This window comes from Ilyonectria robusta, assembly GCF_021365365.1.
Source record: "Ilyonectria robusta strain PMI_751 chromosome Unknown BGZ61scaffold_66, whole genome shotgun sequence".
Lineage (NCBI taxonomy): Eukaryota > Fungi > Ascomycota > Sordariomycetes > Hypocreales > Nectriaceae > Ilyonectria > Ilyonectria robusta.
Window position 1 is genome coordinate 53,333 of NW_025764500.1, and position 20,653 is coordinate 73,985.

A 20,653-nucleotide genomic window follows, 5' to 3' on the forward strand; every position below is an offset into this window, starting at 1 on the left:
GATAATTGGGCGAGGATGATGGCATTGGGCTGATAAGCAGGTCGGCTGAATGCAAGCTGTCACCGTGATCTATAAAAAGGGGGCTTGCATCAAAACTTACTCAATCCATTCACCAGCTCCCTCAATGACAGTAAGCTCATTGGATATCAGCTATCAAGGGATGGGGTCGTTGTTGGCCATCTATCCTCTCTGGCGGGACGAGTGACAGATCTGGTTCTGCCTTATGCCTTGTTCGTCCTCTAGTCTTCCGGGCACCGCCAAGGGACTCATGTGACCTGATATGCTGGGCACCGAATATATAAAGTGATCTCTGCCCGGCTCAGCGCCATCGTCTTTTCTTTCTCTTTCATTAACATCAAAGACAACCTTGCCGGCACCGCTACAATGTCTTCAATACGATCCATTCTCAACTACGTACCTTTTGAGCGAGTCAAGTTCGTTGTCGACTTATCTCAGAAGTTCATCGATGATCTCCAGCATGTCAACGCCACAGAGGAGGAAGTAACCTTCCCCTTCAGCATCTTTCCTCTTGAAAACTTTCAGTCTACTGGGAGCAGCTCCCCATTGTATTTTCCACGAGCTGACACTCGCCTATCTGTCACTCCCCTCCACCTCGCTGCCGCCTATGGTAGAGAGGAGGTCGTTACTCTACTATTGAATTTCTCGGATGTCGATAAACAGCCAGAAAATGGTGGCGCCACCGCTCTTTTCCTGGCTCTCTACTGCGGGCACCTTGGCATAGCTAAGTTGCTTTTGAAACGCGGAGCTCACCCGAATGGCCCGTGCAGCTTTAACGGCCTGCATGCCGCGGCAAGGCGAGGATTTGGGGAGGAGATTACCAAGTTTGTTCAAGATTTTGAGGTTGAAGTTGACATCGAAGATATGGATGGGGCGACGCCTGTTGTATATGCTCTCCAGCTTCCAGAAAAGGAGGCATTAGAAACTATTTTACTTCTGTTCAACTTAGGAGCAAAGAAGGATACTATAGTTGGAGATGGCTGCTGGACATACGCTGATCTCGCTAGATCGATGGGCAAGGAGGACCTGGCAACTTGGTTGGAGAGTGTAGCAGACGATTCATAGAGTCATATGTTCGACTTTTTATAAGCAAGGATATATACCCTGAACTTGGGCTAATAATTTTCTTTAACTGCCAGCATGCAGGCTTAAAGTCTTGATAGATCTCGAAACCAACCAACCGATAAATATTAATAAAGAGTTCGTCTATACACCGAAGAAACAAGAGAAAGCGTCCGCCGTGAACAATGCAACTGTCAGATCTTCAGTAGCGCGCCGCGTCGAGTAGTAGCGAACTTAGTTGACCATCCACATTCATGAGACAGTTCCATGTATTCTCATAGCGTGATTCTGAAGATGCATTTTGTGATCCAAGGATAAGCTGCAAAGACGGCAGTGTAGCTTTTCGTCGTCCTGGATGTTGGAGAGGTGATGCCGTCTGACATGCTTGCTCAGATCGCCGGAGGAGTAGAACGGTCTGATGAGACTCTGGATAGTTGGATCCGAAGACGGGAGAGTGGTAGCCCTGCCGACACAAACAAAGCATCTGCGGGGTCGCTCTTCCGCGTTCATGACGAAGACGGAAGTGGTTGCATTTGCCAATTCCTCACGTGCTTGATGGCTCTTGTCCGAGGTCAGAGCCGCCTGGGGCGCATTCCCTTTGCTAACCGATTGGCGGCAGCGAGTCGTCGGGCCTTCTTGAATGGGGCAGTAGGCCATAACTGCCAGAATCGCTTCATCACGGCGGCGGAATTCGTCCTCGATCGTGCTCGCTACAGGTGCCTTTAAAGCATTGAGCAAGCGTCTCTGGGCGGGATGAGAGTCGGTGACGCATGGTAATGGAGGTGACTCTTCGAAGTATTTCCCAGCCAGCTGTCGCTCTATGTCGACCACGGCCTGCTCCCGAGACCAATCGTCCCGCATCTGCCGTGTGAATTCCCGGCGTAGCTTCGCTCTTTCGCTCTGAAGACTCTTGGTGATTGACTCAAGTCTCTTCCGGCCTTTATCGGACCTGCTCGTTTCTTGACGGAGCGCCCGCTGATGTTGAAGGAGCTTCTGGATTTGGGGGTGACCATCGACTTCGGCAACCTGTTCAGATGTGAGGTCGACAGGACGTCGTTTGCTTTTAGAGTGTCCGATGCTGGTAGCCTGGCGCATCAAGGCTTCTTGCGGCTTTGTCTGGCGCACAATAGCCATCGTGTCAACTGTAATAACGCGGCTGAGGTAATGGTCCCTGAAAACGTTCGAGTTTTTGTGCCCAAGGACCAGATCGCGCAGTCCGTTGCTGACATCCACTTAACTTGATTAGCTCCTATCTTATCTCATAGCTTAGGGGCCCATAACTAGAACGGGGTGCTCACAGGATTGATCAAGCGCGTTGGCAGTGGTGTAACGTAGTGTATATAGGATCACTGTACTACCAAAGCCGGCAAGCATGTCTATCCTTTTCGTCCAACCTGATATCATCGAATATGTCATCCACTTGTTTGCTGATATCTCAAAGCCATTGAAGGCAGTCTTGATGGCCTGCCGGAAGATAAAGGTTTCATCCATGGACTCCTTTAATGGAAGTGGCAGTTCGTATTCGTCAGGGTGGATATCAAGTTTGCTTAAGAGTTCGGGAGTAATGAGGCTAGAAGCCTCAAAGGCTCTGTGTCGAAAAAGGAGGCCAAGGAGGAGGTTATGAGGACTGAGCAGGAAGCATGGATCAAACAAAGACTCCGGAATAGTCATCTCATTTCTGTATTGCGGCTTAGGGTAAGAAATACATAAAATATTGCGGCAGAGAGCAGTCAACTTACATTGCCTTCAGCCCAAGAAAAGTCTTGGTGAAATGAAGCGTGAAGCGGAGTAAGATTTTATGAGGCCCGCCGCCCAGGTCTCGAGACAAGACAACTTTGATGTCTCCATAGTGCAGGTACAGAAGTGCTTCTGGCCTGGATCCACTTGGAGCAATGAGTAGGAGGAAAAGTAGAGCGAGGATGCGATGCTCGCCAATCCGAAACTTCTTCCGGGTAGTACCGATGGTGGTGTCAGCTTGCAGCTCAAGGTCATCCATTGACATGCATCTGTTTTCCCGTCGCTGAAAACTTAGGACATACTCCTCCGCAAGTTCTCTGACGACCTAAGCGGTAATGGTAAGCCTCTGGGGATGTTAGGGGCGAAGGAAATCCTACAGTAAGCATTTTGTCATCCAACTCACGATCGATCCTCTTGTTTGTAAGCCTGCGATATACTAGTCGGAACTCCTTCCAGTAAAGTTCAAGAGAATGGAAAGATTTCAGGCCAGGGAGTTTCCGCCCCTCGTGTCCAGTTGTCTGCCGCATAATCCATCTGAAGAAGGCACTCGTCATATTAATAGAGATGTCGTGCATAGCATGCACGGGGTCCCACCCATTGAATTCGCAGTACCTAAAGCTGTTAGTGGTATAGCATAGGGGAAATAATAGAGGCGCATACTTGTTCCACCGTCACTCGATTCCGTCGAGTTGTTTGATCATAGGTACGCGGGGCATAGCGTTTTCTGGCAACTCGGTCTCCATTGAACTCCTCTTCCATGCGAAGATAATGCTCGGGAGGGAAAGCGTTGCCGTTGTGAAGTTCCGATCCGTCATCAGCATCACCGTCAATGTCACTAAGATCCGTGCCATCGTCTGAAGCTTAGTGTGAGCCGACATCGAACACGCTGTCCCGGTCACTGAAAGAGTCATCAGACTCAGCTGAGGCAGCTAGAAAGATCGTTGCTTCATTCTTTGCAATATGTCAAAGTGCTGCAGATATGGGAATAAAAGTTTCCTGCTGCTGTGATAGCCAGCAACCTCTTTATATGCACTTGCCTGTCCATCGCTCGGCTAGTGTCTGGCAGCGCTCCCCATATGTCAACTCAATCAATCAATCACCACAATCAAATCAATCAACTTGGCCAATTTCCCCCTTCAATCAAATCAACTTTCCTGATTTCTAAGTTGAAATAATTGGTATACTCTTGTCTGCCGGTACGGTGCCTTGATATATCCCTGGTATGGGTTGCCAGGCGGATCCCCTACCCTAGATCATACCACCCAAGATCAACAATGCATGCACTGACGTTAACTCTCTCCTGTAAAAAATTTTCCTGACTAGCGGCTGTTAGCACTAGCGTGGAAAACTTTCCAGGCCCACCAAATTTGGCTGCTGCAGCAGCTGGTGCCCATCGGGCACTAACACTGCAATAAAGGAAGGATTGAGAGGATTGACTTCCTTTACGCAGCAGCCACGGCCACAGCCCAAGGGCTCCGGCCATGATCGAGGCCTGCTGCCCTGACCAGCTGGGCAGCTAAGATAGCAGCAGGGTCACAGCACGGCTTGCGGGGGCCAATCGACACCGCTGTGGCTCCTATACATGCTGTAATGCTGGTTCAGACCTCGCAGCAAGTATAGCTATTGCAGCCGCCAGGAGCAATCACGACACCAGCTTCAATCTAGGTGGGCGTCGACCTTTGCCCTGATCTCTACGACTCGGCACTTAGGTATATAAGGCCACTGCGTCTTAGTACCTGCTTAGGCCTCCGGGCCTGAGCTGCCCTGACCTCTGCGTCTCGGCACTTAGGTGCATAAGGCCACCGCGTCTTAGCACCTGCCTCGGCCTCCGGGCTTAGGCTACTACGACCTCCGGGTCTTAGATGCCTTGATCTACAGATCTTGGCTGTTAATCCAGGTCTATAAGAAGTCACAGAATCGGGCTACTTATAGGCATCAGGGTTCTGGCTTGATGACCCTGATCAATGGATGCTAGCTGCAGTGGTTTTTCCCTCTACACTCCCGCGAGGTTTTCCCATCTGCAGTTATTCCTATCATACGGATCTCGATTTCTGGAGGTTTTGAATGCCGGCAGGCAGGAATAGGAATACTGAAGAATTTCAAGCTGGTTAATAAATATGGGTATGCTGACACCCGCCCTGACAATCCGCTGACGGATATCGGGCTTGAAATAATAGGTCAAATAGGGCCTTTTAATTGCTAGATGGAGGAGGAAGAAGGGTTGCAGTCTAAGTCTAGGTCTAGGTCTAGGTCTAGATCTAGGTCTATGACTGCAGGCCCGAGCTATGGGCCAGTGGTGTCTATAGCTCCGGCCCCGGGTTACTGTACTTTAGGTTTCTTCAGCTGTTGATACCAGCCTAGCACGTCGTCTTGCCCCCTTGGGGATTCTGTGGATAGCTTTAGGCAATCTTCACGACGGTAATAAAACAACAACAACAACAACAACAACAACAACAACACTGACAACGTTGAAACTGGTATCTACTAACACAACCCATTTTGGTTTGTTCCTCACCAGTCTAAGACGCGCTGACCTTACCTCCAAACGCGTCGCGCGTCACGACAACTCATCCTCCAGCACTTTTACTATGAACCCTTTTCAATGAACCCCTAGTCACGCCACAGCAAGATGTCTGACTCGCCCATGCTTTCATCGCCAACAAGCATATCGCCGGCAATCTCAACGCCGTGCACAACGCCATCGCCGTCCCTTCTGCCTTCTCGCGACTAGCCCAACCCCGGACGGTGGCCAGGCAGTTGGAAGAGGGAGCCGTTGTGGCGTTACCCGCGAACCCAACCATTGAGGATTTACCGAAGATTGTTTGGAAGAACCGTCGCTTCGTTCAAGAAGACTCACTAGCCCGAAAGGGTGCAAAGGGCAGGAAGAGCTGGATCAGATCGCACGGGACATTCTTGATTGAACTCAATCATCATGATCAACCGATGGGGCACGTGTAGTGCTGCAGTCAGTGTGATATCAAGGGCGAGGCCGAGTTCTTCTCGGTGCAAGCCACATCTTCTGCAGCAGATCATCTTCGCAAGTTTGTTTCCATCCCGCAAGAGCCTCACGACAAGGCATTCATTGGCTGACCTGCATAGAGTTCATCGGATCACTCCCGCGAGTCAGTTGAGCCCTAGCGATGATAGCGCCATTGATCTCCATTATCATACAACATCAAAACGACGTCGGCTTGAACAGAGTATCATACCCAAGGCAAGAGTCAAGGCTATACAAGAGCTAAGCGTCGGGTTTGTCGTTGATAGTGATGTACCATTTACTATCTTCGAGCACAGCTTTCTACGAAAGCTCTTTAATCAATTTGACCATGAACTAGTACTTCAGATTCCTTGGAGTAGCAGTTCTCTTACCCGAGAGCTCCAGCGTCTCTTTGAGACGAAGAAGGATGTCATCAAAGCAGAACTGCGGGATGCCTTGACGTCAATACACCTCAGTTTTGACCTCTGGACGTCGCCGAATCGATTGGCAAGAATGGCTGTCTTTGCCCACTTCATTGACCAACGGGGGCATCATCAGTCTCGATTGCTTGCTCTGCGACGCCAATCAGGCAGTCACAGCGGTAAGAATCTCGCTGGTACTCTCGTTGACATCGTCCAAGAATGGAGTATTAACGGGCACGTTGGTACTGTCGTTTCAGACAACCTGACTACGAATGATATGTGTCTATACCATGTGTATAGGAAGCTTGATTCTTCAATGAGATCTGTCGATGTTAAAGCGCGTCGGATGCGTTGCTATGGGCACATTCTCAATCTTGTTGCGCGTGCATTTCTGTTCGGCAACGACGCGGAGGCTTTCGAGCTGGAGTCGGATGTCAACAACATCCGAGGTCTTGCTGAGCAGGATCTTGCCCACTGGCGCACAAAGGGCCCAATTGGAAAGCTTCACAATATCGTCAAGTTCACCAGATCATCGCCACAGCGGAGTGAACATTTCAAGCGGATTGCTCAGGAGCAGGACTACGAGGGATATCTCATTTGTGAGGAATCGACTGCAGAGCTTGAAGTAACGCTCAATAATAAAACACGGTGGAATTCTACCTACATAATGATTCAGAGGGCCTTGCGGAAGCAGACTGACATACAAGCCTTCGTCTTTGCACTCGAAGGCAAATCAGATGAAGCAAAACGGATCCCCTCTGATGATGTTTTATCTAATGAGGATTGGCGTGTGCTGGGCGAGATCAGCGAAATCCTCAAGCCTATACATCTCCAGACGATGCAAACACAGGGTTGGGGTAAGGGTGACGGCCACGGGCGGCTGTGGGAGGTGTTAGTAGGAATGGAATACCTACTGGAGCACTTGGAGGAGTGGAAGAGCTTTTACGATAAGGTTACAATCAAGACAATAAGTGCGACCAGCTTGGATGGCCTCGCGCCAATCGCGACGGGATCCGTCTTTGGCACAGAACCCGAAGGGCGGCCAACCCGGACGCGTCGTCGCCCTGCTCGCTTTGAAGAGGATGAGGCTTACGCGTCTCAACAACGGAGCCAGACATCAAGGTTCGCGGGAACCGCCTTGCCGGAGCGTTCTCAGACGGAGTATTCATCGGTGGGTAAGGCACCGGCGTCGGGTGTCTCACAGAAGAGCACCTTGCCGGCCGATCATCGAGCGTATATCCGGACATCTATTAACAATGGATGGAAGAAGCTAGATGAGTATTACAATAAGCTCGGAGAATCTCCATTATTTGCCGCGGCTATTGTTCTCCATCCGAGGTTCGGTATTAGCTGGCTAGAGGCTACTTGGGTCTCGGAGGAGCAGTTGATGTGGGTTCGCGATGCAAAGGCAGGCATAAAGGAGTACTTCACCCGATGGTACGACTCGAAGCAAGAAAAAGACGAGGAGAAGCTGCACCATACGACACTGCCGAGGACGATGGGCCAGGAGGATGACCAGTACACTGAATGGATCAACAGCAAGACGAAGAAGGCATTTGCAACAGGGAGCAGTTTCAGTGAGCTGGACAGGTATCTCTGTATCGAGCCACAAGACACGCAGGATCCGATCCAGTGGTGGAGAGACCACAAGGCTTCCTTTCCTCTAGTAAGCAGCTTTGCACTAGATATGTTGGCAATTCCAGCGATGGCCAGCGATTGTGAGAGGCAATTTAGTCTGGCCAAACTGACTCTGACGTCGCAGAGGCTCTCAATGGGTTCAGGGACGCTGGAACAGGTTCAATGCCTCAAGAACTGGGTTAGACATGGTGGGGTAGAGCTAGGAAGCTGGGTGAATAGTGTTGGAGATCACAAGTGTGAGGCGACCAAGTCGGTGGCAAAGGTGTGGAAGAAGGTGGAACATTCCACAGAGATCGTGCCTGTACATAAATAGTAGTTCTCCTACTATTTATTTAGTATGAATTAAGCAACTTGAATCTTCTCATTTCAACACTTCTCGCGCTTGCCAAAGGCGAAGGGGAGGCTCACGGATCGGCGCTTGGAGCCCTCGGTCTTCTCCTCCTTCTTGGGCTCCTCCTTGGGCTCCTCCTCCTTGGGGGTCTCGGCGGCCTTTTCTTTCTTGGGAGGAGCGGGCTTGAAGTTCTCAATGGTCTTCTTGTAAGCCTCAGACTCGGTGACGGTGGCAGCGAGCTCCTTAGCCTCGGCGATCTCGAGCTTCAGCTGGGCGACCCAGTTGTCACGCTCAGCAGTGTTGGCGGCATTGAAGCTGTGCTTGTTGCCCTTAGAGGTGAAGTGGAACTTGTGGGAGCCATCGGTCTCGGGCTCGGTGGCATCGGCCTGTGGGGCGCGTCGTTAAGGCACGCTGCAGATGGGTTTTTGTGGACCTGCGGGAGCTTAGCTTACCAGGCTGATGATGCTGGAAGGGTTCTTCTTGTCCCCGATGAAGAGGAGACCCTGACCGGTGTGGGAGGCCCAGGCGATGTTGCCGTGGGCAGTCTCGGCCGACTTCTCGGTCTTGAGGTAGTGGGCGAGCGCCTTGGGCTCGAAGGCGTTGGTGCCGAAGAAGAAGAACTCCTTGCTGGCAATCAGGTTCCTGTGGGAGAATCAAGGTCAGCAAACGGGTCATGTGCATCGCGATGCGACGCGGCGGCGCCACACACGGGCAAGGGCTTACTTGGGGAAGCTGAGGCTCTGAGCCTCGTGGCCCAGATGGCCCTCCTCGACGGGCTTGCCTTCCTCCTTCTTGCCCTCAGCCTTGGACTCCTCGGCGGGCTTGTCCTCGGTGGCGGGAGCAGACTCGGCGGGGGTCTCCTCAGGGGGCTTGGACTCGACAGCGGGGGTCTTGGTGGCGGGAGCGGGAGTGGTCTCGGGCTTGGTCTCCTGAGGGACCTCGACGTTCTTCTGTTCCTCGCCATTTTGAATAGAGTTGTAGTGGGAGTAGGTATTGGGGGGGATCTCAAGGGGGTATCACAACAAACAAAGACGGAGGTATAATAAAGAAAAAAGATCCAGATCTAGAAAAAAGGCGTTGGATTTTGGAGTGTGGTCTTGGGGTAGAGTGGTGAGGAAGGAAGAGGAGGAGGGAAAGGTAGCTGGAGGGCGGGGACGCGGGGGGTACGGATGTCCATCAAGACATCACGAATAAAAGTAGCTTCAGCATGGATATAGACTCTCCACCAGCTCAGCCTGCAACAGATTTCCATCATGACGCTCCTTCTCAGGATGATGACGTCATTTCGATGTCGGGGCTGGCAGTACCAGCTGTCTTCAACGCTGTCACCGCACCGCACCGCGTCTGCACCCTCTCGCTCTCCAGCAGCGGTCCCTGGGAAGCTTAGTCAGGGAGTTACGGGACCCACCAGCGGTGATCATCTTTCCTTGGTAGCTCAAACTTGCCCACGCTCCACAGTACCAAGTACCTGGATACTTTCCTCACCTTCTCCGTATTCTCGTCCGAAGCGGGTGAGGCAACCAGAGCTATCTGTGGCCGCTCCTCGCGTAGCAGTTCCTGGCCGTTTCCATGTCCTTTGCCAGCCGTGTGCTCGGCAGCCTTGCTACGAAGATTCCGACACTCCCTATTTCCCAGGCATTCGGCCGGCCGCAGAATATCTCAGCGAGCCGCGCACGCTTGGATATCTGGCCTTCTCACCTTAATTTCAATCATACATCAGAAGCGATTCAACTGGAGCCTCAAGCACGTTTTGCGATATCTGGTGAGCAGTTCTTGCCACCGATCATCGTCCTTGAGCAAGAGCCAGAAACAATTCGACACGCCCTTCGGCTGGGCTGTGAATCCGCCAAGGATCCTATAGATTCATGCAAGTGGCAGAGAGTGGACGAAAGGACTCTGCCTAAAGTAGGTGACGACGCGCGAGGCTGTTAACTATACGGCCCCGAGGATCGCAAGATCAACCGGCCCTCCGTTGGCCTGTAGAGTTAGGATCCTACGATTCTAGGCCCTCGTGCCTGCAGCTGTCCCGTGTACAACCCAGTTGACCCACCGACAGATCCTCCTCGGACGACCCAAGCCCCTTTCATCCTCGGGAGGCCTGATCCTTGGGATGTAATGTGTCTATTCGCATGACACCACGAGACTGTGCATGAAAGACCTGTGCTCAGCCATCCGATTTGCGCAGTCTCTGAGCTCTTTCTCTTGGAATCGCCGTCCGCGCCCTTGGTGTCCTTTCGGCTCTTATTCTAGTCACAACACCCCCGAGCTATCTTAGTCAATATGGAATCTTCTTTGTGGGCGCGAATCCTGCTCTAGCCTTCCCTTTGACGTCGCCGATCATCGTGGTACATGATAAGGCACCCGAATCGCCCTTGTCAAGGCGTGCAAGTCTCCGCCTCACCTGCTCCATCAAAGCCCCTCGACGGGTAGAATTCATGCAAATCGACACTTACACGTCACGGCCTTCGCTGATATTCAAGGCTGTACGTGAAGCAGTTGCCTCCACCTGTTCCACCGATGAGGAGGAGGTTCCTTATTTTGTTCCCCGGATATTCATTTGCCTACGCCAGGTAGTCCTTATTTTGTTCCCTTGGGCCCCTATTTTGTCAACCAAAGGAGGGCCTTTTGAATAAGTCTGACTATGGGGCTCTGGTGCGATGTTGTGACGCCTTGGGGTACCCAGGTCTCAAGGGGAGCAAGTGGATTGGGGAGTGGTAGGCTTCGGCTATAGTAGAACCGTCTGCCCGAGAATCTCCATTAGTCGTGAACGAGGGTTGGCGCAAGCTATCATACCTCTCCAACTTCCTCTGTTTCCTCGTCCTCAGCTTCAGGGCGTTCCTCGTGTGTGCGCGTCAACCGGGCTAGTTTCGTTGAGGGCAATGAATCATTCACAGGTGCAGCGTCAAGTCGCCCTGGGCTGCGGCGGTGACGCGTCTCGGGCTTGGTCTTTGTTCTCTGGGGAGTGCTCTGGGTGGCTCCGTTCAAGCTCTGTTCCAGGTGACTTAGCATCTGGTCAAAGGGATGGACGACGATAAGTATACCTGCGCCCTCGTTTGCAACAGCGTCTAGCAACTTGCCTAGCAAGGACTGTGACGGCTTCACACGAGCGCTGCGAGAGAAAGGGGTGTCACCAAAATGTCCATAGGACCCTACAGTGGCTGTAATCTGAATGAAAATGAAAGTCACGCCAACCCAGGATTCTCCACCGTTGATCAAATGGTGAATATTCCAACATCGCTGTACACGATAGAAACGAGATTGGATGCTGTTAGATACGCAATTTGCTGTATGCAATAGTAGAAGTGATTGATCAATTGATGTAAATTGAGATGGTTGTCCCTTCATTGATTGAGGGTCATAGGGTCCCTATTTTATACTCAAAGGGATCTAGATCAGGGTGTCAAAGGGATCCGGATCCGGCGTTGTTATGATGCCGCATCCGGCGTTCCGCATCCGGCGTTCCACATCCGGCGTTCCGGATCAGGCATGTTATGCCGCCACACGAGGTCTCAATCCAACAGTTCTCTAAAGGGTTAACATGCATTCTAGCCAGTCAAGAAGTAGGTCTAGGAAAAACCCCACAAAACCCCACTAAGAAATGCTCTACTACTTTTGTCACCCTTTATTAATTAGTATAGGTGGACTTTAATTACGGCAACAATGTAGTTACTGGTAATATTACCACTTCTCCAGTGATGACCCACCGGGTACATCGCAGTGTAAACTGCTGGACTTGGCACGGACTGTGTCACATAGCTAGTCTCAGAGACTACAATCCAACCACGGAATTTGCCCACGATAACCTAGCAACATCTATAGCTATAAAGACCTACCCTTTCAATAGAGTTGACGTCCACTCCGCAGCACAGCTGTGAGAGGCATACCGGGCGTAATAGACGTGTGTGTGTGTAATCTAGATCCTTCCAGACGTCGTATCATAACAAAAAAGAGTAAAGAGTGTGTTTTAGAACAAAATATAGAAAACTAGACTCTTTACCAAATCCCATCGATGCGCAACAAAGTCTCATGCCTCTTGTCTCAACCAGTCATGGTTCGAAGTGCCTCCGTATCTAGCAACTTGTACCGGCCCTCATCGACCAACCGGTGAGTAGTGATGCGCTCGGGGTAGTTCCTCATAAACATGTTGGTGAAATGCTTTCCGTAATGGATCCCCTCTTCTGGGCTCTGACCGGCTTCATACCCCGGAAGAGGGTTAATGACTATCTGAAAGCTGGGCTCATGAAAGTAAGCAAAGGCGAATCTCTCTTTCATATTAAGCCCCACCTTGTGGAGTGTTGAAGGGAGGACCGAGTTGGTCATGTACTGCATTATATCACCTAGGAACTATTATCAGCAGGGCGCCTGTTAGGTTAGAGATGGGAAGCTTGCCTGGGAAAACCGTAAATACATTCTCGGCTGGGGGGATAAACACCCAACCGTCACTATCTTCCTTCATTCCAGCAGCACTCCTCTCCCAGTTCGCAACGGACTCGTCCTTATAGGGAGGACGAACGAAGAGAGCTAGATACGGAATCAGCAGGTGCACTTATGTTAGAACTGGGTCAAGAGGGCTCGCCTACCTCCAACATCGTCAGCGGCCGCAATTACAAGCAAACCATAATCAGTATGAGAGCCGATGCCTCGGCCGCCTTCGTCTTTCCCATTGATATCGTTGGTTGTGTGAAATCTGAACCCAACGCATTAGCTTTGTCTCATCTCAAAAAGAAGCCATAGGTTTATGCCTGAGAATTCGCATGTGATGCCACCCATCTTTCGTAGTGTGCGTCAGAGATCCCTCTGGTACATTGATACCCAGCTCAATAAGCTGGAGAAGCTTCTCGCCGGTCTGCCCGAGGCTGTCCATGTATTTCTTCACGGGGTCCCGCAGATCTGCGTCAGGCCAAGGACAGCGCCCATGGCATGGCCACTTGGCGGACACCCTGGGATTGTCAAGGTCAAGGTCCTTCGTGACGGTAAAGATCTCACTATAATCCGCAAGGCTATCTGTAAGCTCTTCCCCGCTCGTAATATAATTGGAATAGCTTTGGCTATCGATGCACGCAGCTTTCTGGTGAAAGGGCTTCTGGAAGAAGTGCTTACTGGCCTTATTGGCTGCTTTATAGAGCGTCTGCTGCTCAGCGTCTATGGAAATCTGCAAGATTCCATCCTGCTGCCAGGCCGCCACCAGTGCTTTGCCCATACTCAGGTCAGCCGCTAAGCCCATATCCTCACTGGGCAATGTAAATGTCTGGAGGCGTCCAACTGTGGTACGGTAGTCTGGAGGCATAGCGTCGCCCGAGTGCTGTGGCTTTTGAGGAGGTTCGGCCATTATTGTAAGGGCTCTTTGTGCTGGACTTTGACGGAAAAGAAAGGCTGCAGTAAATCACCAGCATGCAGCAAGATATGGACTAGCAGTAAGAACATGGGTTAGGGCAAAACGCGGGGCAAGAGCGTCCTCTGAAAAGGTGCACGTGCACAGTCTGGGTTCGGCGCTGATGGATCTTTCTTTTCCTTCTAGCCCGGTTTGCTTGGAGCTGTTGCTGGAGAAAGCCGATGCTCATCAGGGTCTGTCCTCAGGTTCTAAAGTCGCTAGCACCGCAAGGTCCTGCCTGCTCGGGCAAGGTTACCCGGAAATTTAGCTTGAGAGTTATCGCCCTTACCTATCTGCTTATGCGCTTTCTAAATTTGCCTATAAACTATCAATCCTGCCCGCAATCAGCTCCATGCGCTCTGTGAAAGCATGCCCTGTGTATATGAGCACTCAGCGGATTGACCATGGAGCACAAGAGACCGCCTGTAGTCGCATGGCTATGCACGGTCAAGCAAGAAGGGCTGCGACTGATAGCACCGATGCGATATGGTGTATGGCTTACTTTGAGCGCTCGATACCTTACCGAAAAATTCATCGAAGGTGAAGAATGATGCTCTGATTGCTAACTGTTAGGTACATGCACATCTCCAAATAGTCAAACCCAGTCGTTGGTCGTTGTGGCTGGCCACGCTGATAATGGCTTTTGTTGTGTATGCACCAAATAGTCTACACAGCGTCCCAGCAATCTGTCTCCAGGGTCTGGACCGCTAGGCACCTCTAGATTCATGGGGTCAGCCCACATGCTCTGATCTAACATCCAGAGCGTATTATCAAACGCTAGGCCGAGAACAACTCGCCACGCCTTACCATTGATGTGGTGGTGAAAGGCAAGATAAAAAGTAAAAAATGTCATGCGCACCCGTGCCGAGATTGCGGGCTGGGGCCTCCTCATTCAGAGCCAAAAGCGGGCAGTACCTAACCATCAACAGTCAATTTATATAGCAAGGGCGGCCCTGTTTGAACGAGCAATACATCGTTAGGCATAGAGCTCGGTCGATTTTGAACTCATGATCTGGCCTTATGTTTGCTATTTATATGAGTCGGTTGTTGGCCGGGCGGCTGTCGTATTATGCCAAGCTTTACGATGGGCATAATGAAGAAAACTCGTATGCTTGTTGTGGAAAGACTGCCTACTGTCATAAGGGTTATTTCATTCTAGGGGAGGGAAGAGACCGAGAGCACGCTTGGTCCTTCTTCTCTCCGCCACCTACGCCAATTATACACTATGGTCCTTCCCAAACCAGCACATCGGATAGGCCGAGACCTTGACCTTCGCAATCTCCTTCCTAAGCAAGCGCTGTTCTTGCAACCGTGGTGTGGCAGCTGTGCATTAGTCTCCGAATTCTACTGTCTTCACCTCGCCTACCTCGTATTTGACATCCCGGTCGACGGCGGTCTGCACTACCAGGTCAAGTGTCTTACCCGATCCGGTGAAACCAGTGCGGGGGGTATAGACGATGTTACCCCCTTTGTTGAAGCCAGCTGCGGACAGCGCTCCGTCCCGGCGTTGCCGTACCTCCTCGACATGCAGGGATTTTGAACTATGGGCAAATCCCATTTCGCGGTAGGCGACAGGGCTCCCCTCGCCCGGCTCGCAGCAACCAAAACCTCTTTGTACCCAGCCTTGTACAGTTCACCTTGTCGCCAAAGGAACATGACCTTGACCATCATCTGCATGTACAGTTAGGACGATAGTCATCCCGGAGGAGAAGCGGCTCAACGGTTGACGTTAACTCCGCCCTCGTGGATCAGCGATAGGGCTGTTGTAACACCAAAGTGGCCACCGCCAATAAAGAAGTGCCATATGGGGAGACAGTAGATGTCACTGCGGCGTAGCAAGGCCGCATACACGGCCCCCAGAATGTGCCGCTTTTAGTCCCGGCGTCAGTTCGTTTCACCAGCGTAGGATGGGTCGGAACATTCCGATGACGAGAGCTATGGATCACCCAAGTGCAGTATGAAACTCATATGGTAAAACTTGCATTGGCGCTACGTGGGTGGTGGATGGATTTCCTGCAAGGCGATCAGTGGCTTACCAATGACGATGACCGACGTAGCATCGCGATCATCAAAGCGCTGCCCGCTTTTCAATTACCAATTACATGCTGACGAGCCGATTCCAGCCCAGCCCTGCCCTTTTCGAGTGTTTTCAGACCGTGAAGGACCAAGCTGCTTCCGGCCGAGCCTTTCTTGTGGCAGCGATGAGAGGCTCGCAAGACTGGCAGTACCTTCAGCGATCACTCATTCTGTCCAATAGATATGGAATTTTCTGACGTAACAAGAAATATTGACACCTTATATGAAGATGGGCATTGTGGAGATCCTTTCTCAAATTGAAATGGCTCATGGTGTCTTCATGTGCCGTGAACATGCATGACGCGGACTAGCAGCCACCTCGAGGGGGTAATCGAGCTTCCAGCTCTCAACGCACACCATTTCCTGTTGGAAAGCCCGCCAAGCACTTTATTTGAAGGAGGGCCGGAACATAGCCGCGGCAGCAACGGATGCTACTCCGCTGAATGCGACGTGGAGGGCGGAGCAGGGCCTCCAAAAGGTAAAAGAATGCCAGATTCTCCACCAAAAGGTCCAGATGCCCTCTCCATGAGAAAGGTACTCACCCACAAACTCCATCTTCTACCCAAACACCAACAACGTTGATCTGGCTTCTAACTTGATCTCTTGTTCCACCCCCCCCCCCCCCCATCATGCCTCCCCATTGGGTCCATTCATTTCAACCCTCCCCTTCGCAACCAACTCCCCCCAACAGCCCCCTGCTGCAGAAGCCAACCGATGCTAAGAATCCAGTCACGTCCAATGGAAGTCTTGGTCTCGATGGGAAGGACGCGGAATCATCCCTCGCAGAACGACTCTTGATGGCACTGGAAAAGTTCGTTGATGAAAGACCTCCATCCGATAGCTTATCCTCGGGGGACAAAGCTCCAACCGAGGGGGAAGAGACACAGGCCAAGCGAGTACCGAAGCTGGAATATAAGCGCAAAGAGGAAGTGTATAATAACTAATATACCACTCGTACTCTTGCTAACAGGTGAAACAGTTAGAGATAAAAAATATATATAAATATATAATCGTTGAGATGGTACCAGGACCGGAATCTGGCGGGGATGATCTAGCTCGATTCATCGACTTGGATGGAACAAAAATCTAGGGCAGATAGAGTAAAGAGAATGCAACGGCCTTAATCGAAGATGCCCCGCCCGAAGCCCCTGGCCCAAATGGTACAGATTCTCTTGACATGAAATAACCGGACAAGGCCGTGAGGAGGGAGGCTTAGTTCTCATACTTTCCAGACGCTAACCTCTGCCCCTCGACCAAAGGCACAACGATCTTCCCTACATTGGGGACCAGTACAAGCCTGTAGAGAAGTACTCCAAGCATCTCCTGGCGGCGATTGCTCTGATTGCTCGCCACGGCATGAGCACCAATTTCCGCCCCCATGTTGCTCATCGCCACGACTTCCTCCCTAACGACAAGGTCCGGCTTGAGACCCCGCTCGACGGCATGCCGTACAAGCTGACCATGGCCACCAACATTAACAAGCTTGACTTTGACAATATACACTCCACATGCTTCAAGGTCATTGGGGGAGACATCATCGGCATTGAGCACGGTGAGGGGCCCGCGCCGCTGGCGGCGAGCAAAATCCCAAATGCGACCGAGGTCGGCACCGACGAACAGCTGGTCGATGCTCTTATCAAGGCGGGCGTCCTCAAGGCGACCTGATCCAATCGTCGCCAACCTTACCTACTTGAGCTTTATAGTTAAATGAATATTATGCCCTATGGGTTTATCTAGGGGCCACCAATTGCTGTGAAATATATAAACGGAGCCTTCCTTTTGGGTTTGTCTGCAGGGAGGATTCTGGCGACAAGGTCAAGTTTGTGTTAGAAGATCGCAACAACTGTGTCTACAGTTATGTTTTCTAAACCCGATAAGAGGGAGACTGTGACGCAATGATATGTAAAGCATAGGAGGGGCAGACACGTTGATTCTAGGAGCATCTAACCTTTGACGGGACATTATACAAGACAACCACAATATAGTAGGTAACCCATAGACCGATGAGGTCCACAATGCTAGCAGAGGATAGGGTAGCCTTAAGACTGTAGAGATTGAATGTATATCTCGAGTCCATATTAAGCAGGGGGGAGTTCTCTCAAGGCCGTAGGGAGAGATGGAGACATGCTTAGGTTACTAACTATCCTGTCAGGTATGGCGAATCTAGGACCTCCAGGGTCCAGCTCAAGAAGAGGAGGCTGCAACTATCATAAAGAAGAAGCGTCGACAACTATACGACGGCTTGTCATGTACATCCTAGACCCCGCACAACTATGACAAACTCGCCCGCTACTGTCAACATCCGTTAGATCGTGACGACAGTTGTGTCGATCGCAGAATATGATATTATGCTTATTTGTAAATGATGGATGTTAAAATATGAATTAATTTCTTTCCAATAACGATAAGGTGTACTTTACAGAAGCGCTTGTCTATTATTTCAGCTATCATCTACTCGGTTGGGATTATCATCTCAACGTGATTTCATACGAGATATTCTTTGTCTGCTCTCCTCACGTGATCACCATAGCTCATTCTAAGGTTGGAAACAAACAAGAGAAAGTTCATGCACATATGGTAGTCAAATCAATCAGTGGGCTGTATGCAAGCGACTCGTGAAATGAGGCACAAGGTGTGGTTGGATGAGTCGTGCTGCACGGAGCCGACCGTCCCACCTGCAGCGAACGTCGGCATTCGGCGTTAATAGTTCACTTTCGGTTGGACCGGCTGTGGCTGCGCTGAGGGCCTTGGGCGACAACGTCGGACTCGTAATTTCGCAGTTGCTGCTCGTACCTGGGGTTGCGAAGGAACTTGGGCACGGAATCCTGCAGATACATTGTCAGCGCCCGTCGGCGTGGCGAGAAAGGGGTTTAGTCAAAACTTACACTAGCCATCAGCTTGAAAACCGCGTTTTGGGCGTCCTCAAAGAGGGACGTCACTTCTTGGAGGGTGTCGATCATAGCAACGTCCTGTCCAACGGCCTTAGTCATTCGGGTGGAAAGGTTGTTGCGGAGCTGGTGGTCAATGTTGAGCTCGCAAGGAGATCCGGGGGCCAGGAAAGCGTTGTAGATCCCGTACGCTTGGGCCATGATCTCCTCGACGCCGTCCATCGAGGTGCTGCTGGGGTTCTTCTGGGCTGCACGGGTCACGGCCTTGCAGTTGTGGAAGAACTCATCCACATCCTGGTAGAACGACAGGTTCTCCTCGCAGTGGGTATCGCGAAGGTTCTCGCGGAAGAGCAGGCGGAGTGCAGGGTCAGTGAGAATCTTGTCGAGTCGCGGAGTGTTGGAGTCACATGTAATGCCGTTTCGCTGCGAAGGGGCACCGCCTTCGCTTTCCAAGGCACGTCCCCTCGAGCCAGTACCGTTGAGAAGATCCTTGCCGCGCTGCGAGATTTGGTAGATAGCATACTTGGTGGGCTGGAACACGTTGTAGCCAGGGTTCTGGGACATGTAGGCTCGATCTTGGGCGACAACCTCAACCAGATCGTACTCGACGAAAAGAGAAACAATCTCAACAGTCTCGCGGCGATCGACAATAGTGGAGCAGTTCATTAGCCAGTCAGTAGCAGCCTTACCAGTGAAGGTGTCGAGATACGACTTTCCGTTCACCTTACGCTCAGCAGCCATCTTAACACCGGTCAGGCCTTCCCTGTAATCGTCTAGCGAGTCCGAATCAGCGGCGTTGACCGTTGACTTGATGTTTCGGCCCTCAGAACCAACGAACCGGCGGAAAATGACCTCGATAGTACCCTGGTCCTGAAGCAGCTTATCCGTTTGGGCATCTCGCTCGAAGAGCACTAGCTGGGTCGCACCGAGGTTGGCCAGTTCTGTCACCTGCTTCTGCTGAATGCCGTTTCTCGAGCAGAACCTATCCAGCACAGCGACTCCTTTAGGCGTCAATTGCCAGACGGATCCCTTCATGTTGTATACCTGCTGGTACTTGTCGTCAGCAGCCTCAATAAAGCGGGCCTCAACGAAGCGCTGGTAGATAGAGCGGGCCATATCCTTAGCCATAGAGAAGGTATTCGTTGTGGTGGTGGTGATAATGCGAGAAGGGTCCTTGGGATCGGGCATGCGGTTTGACTGGGAGAACTTGAGTGATCCAAGGTTGTTGATAGCATCATCGGAGAGGAAGATATACTCGACCTTAGTCAATCGGACGCGGTGGGCAGAAAGCGGCAACAGACTGACGACGAGAGTGGAAAAGAGATTCTCGAAGTCCTGTTGTGCAAACAAAGTCAGCCATCGCTCAGAAGAGAACGGGTACGGGAGCTGCGTTTCAGACGGTGGCGTCTCATGCCCGCGCGGAAGGCCGCAGAGCCACCGGCGCACAAAAAACGGCGAGGCAGATGTAAGTATCGTAGAACCATGGTACATGCCCTTGTGAAAGGCCGGTCATCGTCCGTCATGCGCAACAAGCGCGAAGATGTTTGATGCATCTTGTTTGCCGTGGCGGGAGGAGCCTTGATGGGAGGAGGTTGGTTTGGGTCTGTGGTCGCGTAGGGTTGGGACAGCCGGTGGTTCGCCGTGGGCGCCTGGGAAGCGAGGGCGCTATCCAGGTTGGAGCTGGACAAGAGAGATTGGTTCGAGGCGCTCTTGAAGCGGTACTTCCTGTCCGGGCTGGAGGGCTCAGAGCTGGGGTTGGAGCTGGGCAGGAGGGAGAGTCTCGAAAGGGTGCTGTTGGATTGCCGGTAGCGGATCGAGGGCTCCGAGATGGTCGCGATGGCGTTCTGGGTTCTGTCCAAGATCGATGATCGCTGGTTGAGTGTCGAGACGGAGACGGTATGGCGGTGGGAGTGGGGGTAGGCTGGAGGAGCAGCGGTGGCTCCTACAGTACGAAAGACCCTTTAACGTCCCTAGCATCCCAACTCAGTCCATCTCCATACACCAGCCAACGTCTTGGACATGAAGCCACCCTCACCCTCACTCTCCATCCTATCCTCATTCATTTACTCCCAGCTAAGAAGGTCTATTCGAATTTGTACAGATATCATTGCGATTGTGCCTTGGTGGCACGGC

General features: G+C 51.6%; 7 protein-coding genes across 7 annotated transcripts; 3 read left to right on the top strand and 4 right to left on the bottom strand.

Moving 5' to 3' along the window:
• Positions 1–384: 384 nt before the first annotated feature.
• On the top strand, positions 385–1,083 carry BGZ61DRAFT_373988 (ankyrin repeat-containing domain protein; the record flags this gene model as incomplete). The annotated part of the gene is made up of 1 exon (XM_046242296.1): positions 385–1,083. The coding sequence occupies one exon, from the start codon at positions 385–387 to the stop codon at positions 1,081–1,083; it is 699 nt and encodes a 232-aa protein (XP_046094130.1).
• Positions 1,084–1,332: 249 nt separating this feature from the next.
• BGZ61DRAFT_500664 (uncharacterized protein) lies at positions 1,333–4,300 on the bottom strand (the record flags this gene model as incomplete). Its single annotated transcript, XM_046251594.1, has 6 exons — positions 1,333–2,312; positions 2,379–2,758; positions 2,820–3,142; positions 3,195–3,429; positions 3,566–3,671; positions 4,180–4,300. 6 exons carry the CDS (start codon positions 4,298–4,300, stop codon positions 1,333–1,335), a joined length of 2,145 nt encoding a protein of 714 aa, XP_046094131.1.
• A 3,920-nt stretch (positions 4,301–8,220) lies between these two features.
• Positions 8,221–9,606, bottom strand: BGZ61DRAFT_500666 (Pleckstrin homology domain-containing protein; the record flags this gene model as incomplete). Its single annotated transcript, XM_046251595.1, has 4 exons — positions 8,221–8,571; positions 8,638–8,827; positions 8,909–9,141; positions 9,520–9,606. The coding sequence occupies 4 exons, from the start codon at positions 9,604–9,606 to the stop codon at positions 8,221–8,223; spliced, it is 861 nt and encodes a 286-aa protein (XP_046094132.1).
• Positions 9,607–12,223: 2,617 nt separating this feature from the next.
• On the bottom strand, positions 12,224–13,472 carry BGZ61DRAFT_511041 (2-oxoglutarate-dependent ethylene/succinate-forming enzyme; the record flags this gene model as incomplete). Its single annotated transcript, XM_046252095.1, has 4 exons — positions 12,224–12,529; positions 12,594–12,706; positions 12,766–12,872; positions 12,928–13,472. 4 exons carry the CDS (start codon positions 13,470–13,472, stop codon positions 12,224–12,226), a joined length of 1,071 nt encoding a protein of 356 aa, XP_046094133.1.
• A 2,780-nt stretch (positions 13,473–16,252) lies between these two features.
• BGZ61DRAFT_573473 (uncharacterized protein) lies at positions 16,253–16,576 on the top strand (the record flags this gene model as incomplete). Its single annotated transcript, XM_046256127.1, has 1 exon — positions 16,253–16,576. Exon 1 carries the CDS (start codon positions 16,262–16,264, stop codon positions 16,574–16,576), a length of 315 nt encoding a protein of 104 aa, XP_046094134.1. The 5' UTR covers positions 16,253–16,261.
• A 412-nt stretch (positions 16,577–16,988) lies between these two features.
• BGZ61DRAFT_373977 (uncharacterized protein) lies at positions 16,989–17,297 on the top strand (the record flags this gene model as incomplete). Its single annotated transcript, XM_046242293.1, has 1 exon — positions 16,989–17,297. The coding sequence occupies one exon, from the start codon at positions 16,989–16,991 to the stop codon at positions 17,295–17,297; it is 309 nt and encodes a 102-aa protein (XP_046094135.1).
• Positions 17,298–19,958: 2,661 nt separating this feature from the next.
• Positions 19,959–20,388, bottom strand: BGZ61DRAFT_573479 (uncharacterized protein; the record flags this gene model as incomplete). Its single annotated transcript, XM_046256128.1, has 1 exon — positions 19,959–20,388. A coding segment is annotated over one exon (430 nt), but the record flags the coding sequence as incomplete, so codon positions are not given.
• Between the last annotated feature and the right edge of the window lie 265 nt (positions 20,389–20,653).